Below are 9,535 nucleotides of genomic sequence, written 5' to 3' on the forward strand. Positions count from 1 at the left end.
GAGGACGCGTTTGGTGGCTTTGTCATAGGCCCTTCGGTTTGATTCTAGAGGAATCAAAACCGAACCGAGGGTCCCTGTACCAAGGGTTTCTGCTGAATATGGTTACAAAAATAAATAGGCAGTCGCGGACAATTGTCCAGGGCTGGTCCCGAAGGAGTTAACCCCCAAGCGGAGGTGTGAAAACCGTGCAGAAAGCTGAACGGCATCTGGCTGAGGTGTCTAGAACGGCGACTCTGGGATACCGGGCGACCTCTCAGAGCGCGCAGCCTTATCCTTGCATGCGGGGCTCTACAAGGATTGGCGCACCCCTTTCCCTAGATTCTCGTGGGAACAACAATGACAACAACAAATATAGTTGTAGTAAGTGCGGTTAAAAACAACAGAACACGCAGGGCTCCCGACAATGGGTCGGCCAACAATGCCGACCAATCTAGAGCTGGGGGAGCCAATGAAAATGGATTCAATGCGATGGATCGGCGGGATCCCGCGACCTTTAGTTGGATGGAGCGACTGAATCACGACTTGCTAGAGTGCTACGTGCGAGTGTGGCCCCTGAACGGGGTTACATGGCACGGCTGCATGCTCTGTGGTGCGAGCAATACCCGGAGCTATTGCACTTTTCGCAGCAACGTCTGCGAAACCATGCTGAACTGCTCCGAAAAAGGGGCTATGTAAGCGGAACGCCTACACTACCACAGCTAGAACAAGCCGTCTACAGAGAAAGAGAGGCGACATTAAAACCAACCGCGGGCAGGCATCCAATAGAGGAAGAGCGATGCTTTATGACCCGGAGAAACATCAACACCAAGGTTTCTCTCAAGCCTAAAGATCTGGCTGAAATGGATGACGAGCTTCGTGGATATTTTTCCGGAGAATCCGACCTCTGGGTTATCAATTATTGTGTGTATAATGCAGCGAGAGCTTTGGCCGATGCGAACCGTAAAACAAAACCAACGGTTGATCATAAGACCAAAAGGCGAATGCATCAACTTGCAATAAAGATAGGCTGGGCAAGACAGGACGCGTCCCGCATTCAATGTGTGATTGACTACATCACATCTGGCAGGAATTTTACCGCCAAGGTTCGAAAGTTCGCGTGCGAACTCCGGACTCGTTATCACACACTTAACAAGTCAAAGCTGCTGACCATCAGGCAGAATATTGTTGAGAGAATACGTATACTATCTGCCGCTAAGAGAAGTCTAGAGCGGAGGGAGAGGTGGGTCAGAGAAATTCAACAGTTTCTCTCTGACCCATCTCGACTCTTCCAAGACCCTCCAGTTACTGTCGAACACCCGCTCAAACCAGAGGAGGTCGAATGCCCACCCATCACTACCGAGGAGGTAAAAACGGTATTAAGAGGGATGAAGCACTATTCCGCACCGGGACCAGATTGTATCAAAACCTTCTGGTGGAAGAAGTTTTCTTCAACCCATCAGCATTTGGCCCGTATTTTCACCTCATATTTAAAGTCGGAGGAGCCGATTCCGGAGTGGTTAGTAGAAGGGCGCACAATACTCCTACCGAAAATAGGCAAATTAGCTGACCCGAAGAATTACAGGCCTATCACTTGTTGATTGTTCGGGCAATTGAACCTGTGTGGCAAGAAATGTATGAAGAACGATGCTCAAAGAAAGGCGTAGCAGGATGTCGGGAGAACCTGCTCATCGATAGATGTGTCTGCAAAGATGTAGCAGTCTACCAGCGTGACCTATCGACGGGCTGGATTGATTATCGGAAAGCTTCCGATTCGACCTCCCATGGACTTATCATCTGTCTTTTGGAAATCTTAAGAGTTCATCCGCAAATAGTGAGGTGCATAGAGAGATTGATGCCGCTTTGGAAAACCAGATTTACTATCTCATCTGGAAAAAATCGTGTGACAACTAACAAGGTCACCCTTCAGAGTGGTGTCTTTCAGGGCGACACCATGAGCCCCCTTCTCTTTTGCCTTACATTATTGCCACTATCTCTAGTTCTTCGCCATTCCGACGGGTACTTGTGCGGCAAACCTGCAGATCGAAAGTACAAGGTCACTCATGTATTTTACAGGGACGATCTTAAGATCTATGCTAAAAACAAAGAGCAACTCCATCTAGCTCTAGGGATTGTCGAATGATATACTAAGGAAATTGAAATGGAATTTGGGTTAGACAAATACGCCAAAGTTTATTTGACGCGAGGAAAACGTAATGGCATCCCTGAAGATCCTGAGCTCGTTGATAGAAGCTCTATACGACACCTTTGCGCTGGAGAGACTTATACATACCTGGGCGTGCCACAGAGCCGCATTCAGGATGTGACATTTATGACGGATACTCTCTGAAGCAGATACAAACGTCTCATCCGGCAGGTTTGGTCTTCCGAACTGTCCGCGAGGAACAAAGTATCTACAACAAATTTGCTTGTCGTCCCGTAGTACTCTATTCATTTGGAGTAGTTCCATGGACGAAGAACGACCTCAGATCCCTTGATATCGGGTCAAGAAAGGTTATGTACATGAACAAAAGCATGCATCTTAAGTCTTCCGTTCCGGGATTGTACTTCTCACGCCGTCAAGGTGGTCGCGGAATATTGAGTCTTGAATGTCTTCACAACAGGATTATTCTGGATACAGCACATAGAGTTGCAAATGGAAGAGACTCTCTTCTTAAAATGGTCAGGAATCACGAAGACGTGGGCAAAGGAGCGTTTCTGTACAAAGAAGCGGAGGAGGCTGCTGAAACACTCGGACTTAACTTCAGTATTAGGTGTGAGAAAAGTGCATCAAATCTTATCTATCTCGAGTACTCACTCCTGAAAGCCTGGATTAAGATAGCACAGGAGAAAAACTTTCGTGAACAGCTCCTCGATAAGAGGATGCACGGTATCTTCCACAGAAATGTGAAGGGTCAGTCAATGTCTTGTGAGCTAACGTTTGCTTTCCTTAAATCGCCCGGATTGAAGTCTGGTATGGAGGGTTTCATTTTTGCATGTCAAGACGGTGTCATTTCCACCTTAACATAGCGTCGCCGCATTTTGAGCCAAGACATTCCTAATGATAGCTGCAGGGCGTGCCATGCACACCCCCAGCATTTAGCTCACATACTATGTAGTTGTCCAACTCACGCGGGTACGACCTACATTCAAAGGCACAATGCGGCACTAACAGTTCTTTATTACCATCTCTTTCACTCTTACGGCATTAATCTTAGTATCGCTCCTCTAAATGCTCCTAGGGAAATCGAGTCAATTGTCGAGAATGTGAAGTGCCGCATTTACTGGAACTTTATATTCTCGACAATTGTTTCTGTTGCTCACTCGAGGCCTGGCATGGTTCTTCTTGACTTTGAGAAGCGATCCATGTTTATTATCGCATTTTCGGCGCCACCTGACAAAAACATCATAGCCAAGGAGAATGAAAAGAAAAAGAAGTACCGATACCTTATAAGGGATTTGCAACGATTGTACCCGGAATATTCTGTCAATGCATTAAATCTAGTTAAAAGCATTTGCTGAAAAAAATTGTTTAAATATTACACAAAAAATATTTTCAACATGGCTTATTTAATTTAAAAATAATTAGTTGAATAACGATATTTTTGACTAGTAAATACCGATAATAACCATTTGTTTATATAATTGAAAAAGATTGTGAACAAATATTAAATTTGTATGTTATTTTTATTGACCAGCCCAACGTAATAATTATTTGTCGAGGGAATGATGGTTTTTGATCTACTTAGTCCAAAGGGAAATGAATATAGTTTCAGCTAAGAACAAATATCCATTCACAGGTTTTCTTTTAATGAACATGACTTACAATTTATTTTTTACACATCAAGAAGAAAAGATTATCCTTCTTCGCCCATAAATCCTGATAATTGGCACTTATTTACATAATTAGTTTCAAAAATTTAAAAAAATGTAATCACTTTTCATAATCGAGTATTATCTGAACGTTAAAAACAACCAATTTTAACGCACAAATATACTTTGTAAAAATGCGATACATCATGTTGACTGTTTTTAAAATAATTTGTTTATAACAATTAACTTCACAATTCAATAATTTTTTTCTTCCATGCATGCCTGTATTTTAAATACAAACGATACTTAGCAAATAAAAAATTTTTTCAAGAAGAGAAGAACAGAAAAACCTAAACATTGATATTTCGTGCTCTTTTTGTAGCAGAATTCGTCAAGTGTACCCGTCTAAAAATGTTTCGTTTTCAATCTTATTGTAACTTTACTAAACCATAGTATTAGTGGACTTCTTTAAGTTCTTCAAAGAAGGTGTAATTTATCACTTTTAATACAGTTTTTCGACTTCACTTTTATATGAAGGTTTTGCAAAGGTTTTTTCTATAATGTTTGCAATAAAAGCGACTACTTTGTACAAGAAAAATTCATTTTACCTTGATTTTTCAATCATTTAAAAATATGTTTTGATTCTTTCTCTTCCAAATCTTCTTAGGCTGAAAATAGGATGGGAAGAATTAGTTGCCTCACAGTGAGTCTTACGCTCACGGGCATCACGTGTCGATTATCTGAAGCATTGCGCTAGGTATATTGTAGTAAAATTTCCAGTTTTGTGTATATTGCAGCTTATTAGTAGTGCGTGAATTACTATTAGTAGCTATGTACAAATTTAAACTTACATATATGTCTATAGTATTTGAATATTTGAATATTTACAGTACTATCTAATTTTTGTAAAAGAGCTCCGATGTATTGATCGTTGCGGAAAAATAATAAATAATAATAATAAGTTCTTCGAGCTGCTTTGTGGCGTAAATACCCTTGCCTCTCACAATTTCGGAAACTTTTTGATTAGAGTCTTCTGGCCTATCACAATCCGGGGTGCTTTTTGATTTGAGTCCCCTCGCTTCTCATAATTCAGGGTGCTCTTTGATGTGAGTCCCTCGACAATCACAATTCGGAGAGCTTTTTGATGTAAGTCTCTTCGCTTCTTACAGTGATGCCATCAGCAATTAATTTTATGATTACATTTCACGGGAGCTTCTTTTTGTGCATTTTTTCAACACCGTCGTCTTTTGGAAAACATCATACTGTAACGATGATGAATCCCTTCTTAGAATCAGATTTGATTGAGGAGCTGTTACAAAAGAATAATACTTTTGTGTACCGGGTACGGCCCTGCAGAAAAAAATAGAATGTTAAGTTCTTCATCTGTGGTTGCATACTTTCTTTAAAACATAAAAAAGAATACAGTTTAAGGCAGTTTAAGTTTTTCTTCGCCTATTGATAAAGAGCATCAGCAGTCAAAATTTAATCTTAAAATGTTACCTGGATCGGTAAAGTAAAAGATTTTTTGTCAAGCATTTTGTTATTATTTTTCGAAATTCATAAGCCCAAATCGTTTCATGACTCAGACTGTCTAGTAGATTAGCTAGACTTCGATGTTGTAGGTCATTGCTCCCTTTTTTTTAATCACTAAAATCGTCAATATAGTAACCTGATCGTTTTCCAATGAAAATTTTGTTTAAAATTTAAACAGTTCAAAGAGGCGCTCACAAAGTTCTATAGCTTGAAAAAGAAGCCTTTTTTTGAGCGAGTTGCAATCAAAAGAAATGAGAGGCCTCGATTTTTGGCCCTGATTCTAGGACATCATGTGCATTCGTCAAAAAAGAATTCTGGAGTCTGATTGATATATACGATCTTCTTAAAAGCGTTATGATTTGTTATAATAGGACAGACAGTCTCACGAGTTAGCTCTTCAATGTTAATATCATCTAGCATTAGCTTTACACATTCGTGGTTCACATACACGCAAACAGTAGGAGTTTAACTGGCTTTAATTATCATCAGTGTACAATTCGATCCTTAACCAAACTTTCAGTTTTAGAAGCAAAATTTCCATTCCCGTTTTAGGATTTGGCGAAGTTAAAATAACCATTTCAGACATTGATTGCTTCGGTTTTCTAGTCTGGCGTTCAGAGACTCTAAATTCATTTGTCGATCACTTTTGAAATTAAAATCATTATTCATTTTAAAAAATTACTTTTGACCCCAAGACTTCGGCCCGAGCGTTTAAAGTGACACTGTTTCTGAACAGCCAAAAGATTTGTCAAGTTTTTATTTGATATGATCAAGAACATCGATTGCTTAATTATGCTTTTCATTATCACACTTTTTTTCGCTTTTTTTAGACTTCAATGTTGAAGTTAAAACAAAAATTTGGTCATTTATATGATTGTCGAATGAAAATAATCCGTCACCAATCACTTTGCGTAATGTATCGATCTGAATAATAGGAGACGCATTGTCGTTGTTATTCGAGGCTTCTTCAACATTAACCCGGAAATCTACTACCTATTTAAAGCAGACACGAGGGAGAGAGAGGTCATTTTCTTTCTACATGATTCACACACTTTTGTATCGATTAATATCTTGAAGCACTTTTTAAAAGCTTGGGCGATATTGTTCTTTACTCAAATAAGTACTTGCTGTGGTTATCCGTTTGAAAAGGATTATAGCAACGGATACTTAAGCTTCTTCTTTTCATTATGCCGAAGTGATCTTTATTTATATAATCAAAAGATAGGTACAACAACCACTACGGGTTCCATTCTAAAAATTGGCACCGGCTCTCAGTGTAATTGCGGTAGATGTATCGCTATCACCACACTAGCAAGGGCTTCTGCAGAATATGGCTACAAAAATGAATAGACAGACACGGACAATTGTCCGGGGGTAGTACCGAAGGAATTAACCCTTAAGCGGAGGTGTGAAAACCGTGCCGAAAGCTGAATGGCACCTGGGAGAAGTGTCTAGAACGGTGACTCTGGAATACCGGGCGACCTCTCAGAGAACGCAGCCTTATCTTTGCATGCAGAGCTAGACAAGGATGGACGAACCCCTTCCATAGCTTCTTGTGGGAACAACAATGACAACACCAAGCATAGTTGTAGTAAGTGCTGCTCAAAGCAACGGAACGCGCAGGGCTCCCGACAATGGGTCGGTCAAAGAGCTGTGAAATTCATATATGATGCCTGCGGAAGACTGGCCTCTTATCACTACCAAGGAGGTAAAAAAAAGTATTAGGTGTCATGACGAACCATTCCGCTCCGTGATTAGATCGTATCAAGACATTCTGGTAAAAGAAGCTCCCTGCAACCCACTAGTATTTGGCCTGCATTTTCACTTCATATTTAAAGGCAGAAGAGCGTATTCGTGAGTGGTTAGTGGAAGGTGGACATTACTATAATGTTTTCTGTCGCACATTCGAGGAATGGCATAGTACTCCTAGACTTCGAGAAACAAACCTTGTTCGCCGGTTACACCTAGAATATTCTGTTGAGCTGGTCGTCCTAATAAGTCCATCGCAGACTGTAACCACCTATCTCACGTTCGTGACACGTGATTACAGCTGAATTGTTGCTGCGATTTCGCTGAGAGCGGGTACAATTTTGTAGAAGGGTACCCTAGTACCTAGTGAAATCCCGCGGTTTTCCTTATGACAAAGTTTTAGCTATATATTTATTAATGATTAAATAATGGATTTTGCAGGGAAGCAGTATAACCTGCGAAGGTCGTGATGATGCTGCTGAATTTGCAGACATTAGATCGGCAATGAAAGTTTTACTCTTTACGGATTCTGAAATTTGGGAAATTTTAAAACTACTAGCAGCTCTCCTTCATATAGGAAACGTTAAATACAGAGCGACTGTTGTTGGTAAGTTCACAATGTATCCATTATTATTTAATTCAAAGCATTTTCAAGTTATTAGAACAAAATTATGATAAACTTAAAGCATGCATATTGCACATGCATCTAAATAGTTTTCTTTATTCGACGAGCAAGGAAAGAAGCGATCATTTTTTCAAGAGTGAGCACCTTAGGTTGAAAAATGACGCATATTTGGTTCTCTGAAAATTATAACAAATAAAAATACCTAGCCAAGGACAATGATAACTCATACTAACGATCAATGAAAACAATTTACAATCGTCAATAACAGTAACCCCTGGCAAAGGCCCATGAATATATTTCGCCACGTTCGATAACGAACCTTATCAGCGAATAATAACAAGATCTGACAAAAGTGAATAACGATTCTTAGTAACGGCTAGTAACATCACCTAAATAAGAACGGTAAATAAATAAATCGTAAAAACTGACAATAATAACCACCTTGCAGCAGTCGATAACAACCCTCAGCTTTAATCAGTGACCAACCACACCCTTCGTATAGGTCGATAAAAACTTTAAGGAAACGATTAAGACCACACTTTCTCAGCGGTCGATAACAACTCTAAATAACATATCAGCAAGAACCCTTATAAGTGAAACCAAAAAAACTCCTAACGAAGGTCAATAATAATCCATAGAAATTATGATTAATATGTAGCAACATCTAGCACGGTCGATAGGAACCTCCATCAACAGTTGGTAGGCGCCTATTATTCTAGGAACATACAAGTTGTTTTGGGGTTTAGAATTTTTTTCTTCTAATACTCTACGACTCAAAAGTATTTGCGCAAAACTTTAGCCTATTTTCTTAAATAAATTGTATGTTATGTAAAATAAAGGCACATGGACGAACGGACACCCGACCTAGCGTATAAGGGTTTCTGCCAGCGTACTCGGTGTGTTCAAAAAGTAAGGTGACTTTTCAATTTTCGCGGGCTACGTACATTCAAGTTTTTAATTTTTTATTTTGTTGTGTGGGTACACTCGTCACGATCATATGTTCACAGTTTTGACTATATAGCTCGTGTTGTTTTTCTGACAGAGGCGTAAAAGTTTTTGGAAGGGTTTGGTGTGCTCGGCGATTTTCTTCTTTCGAAAAAATGGAGCAAAGAGTTTGCATTAAATTTTGTGTGAAAAATGGAATCCAGTGCTCTAAAACTCTTGAAATGTTGACAGTTGCATACGGTGAGTCTACTCTGAGTAAGAAAAATGTATATAAGTGGTACAAGCTGTTCCAAGAAGGCCGAGAGTATGTCGAAGACGAACCTCGTCCTGGAAGTCCCAGCACGTCAACAACAGATGAAAACGTTCAAGCAGTGGAAGAAATGGTGTTGAAAAATCGCCGAATTATCGTCAGAGAAGTTGCTGAAGATTTTGGCATATCGGTTGGCCCACGCTATGCTATCTTTTCAGACGTTTTGGGCATGAGACGTGTCAGCGAAATTTGTTCCAAAACTGCTTAATTTTGATCAAAAAATCCATCGCATGACCATCGCTCAGGAGATGTTGAATGAAGTCAATAATAATCCTGATTTTCTCAAAAGGGTTATAACTGGGGATGAATCGTGGGTATATGGTTATGACGTCGAAACTAAAGTCAATAAGGAGTATTACCTTCAAGTTGGGCGCCGTTTGCGAGAGGCGATACGCAAAAAAACGTCCGGAACTTTGGAAAAACAATTTGTGGCTTTTGCATCACGATAATGCACCTGCTCATTCATCGTTGCTTGTGAAAGGTTTTCTGACAAAAAACAGCACCACAGTCATGCCTCAGCCTCCATATTCACCGGATTTGGCCCCCAGTGACTTTTTTCTTTTCCCAAAACTGAAGAGACCCAT

General features: G+C 39.9%; 1 protein-coding gene across 1 annotated transcript in view; it reads left to right on the forward strand.

The window, feature by feature from the left end:
- LOC117180442 (myosin-VIIa) overlaps positions 1-9,535 on the forward strand; it is a 414,863-nt gene that overhangs the window by 239,236 nt on the left and 166,092 nt on the right. The window contains exon 8 of the mRNA XM_033372940.1: positions 7,513-7,678. Within this exon, the coding sequence (XP_033228831.1) occupies positions 7,513-7,678 (166 nt within the window). The remainder of the gene's footprint in view (positions 1-7,512; positions 7,679-9,535) is intronic.

Source organism: Belonocnema kinseyi, chromosome 9 (assembly GCF_010883055.1).
Source record: "Belonocnema kinseyi isolate 2016_QV_RU_SX_M_011 chromosome 9, B_treatae_v1, whole genome shotgun sequence".
In the NCBI taxonomy this organism is placed as follows: domain Eukaryota; kingdom Metazoa; phylum Arthropoda; class Insecta; order Hymenoptera; family Cynipidae; genus Belonocnema; species Belonocnema kinseyi.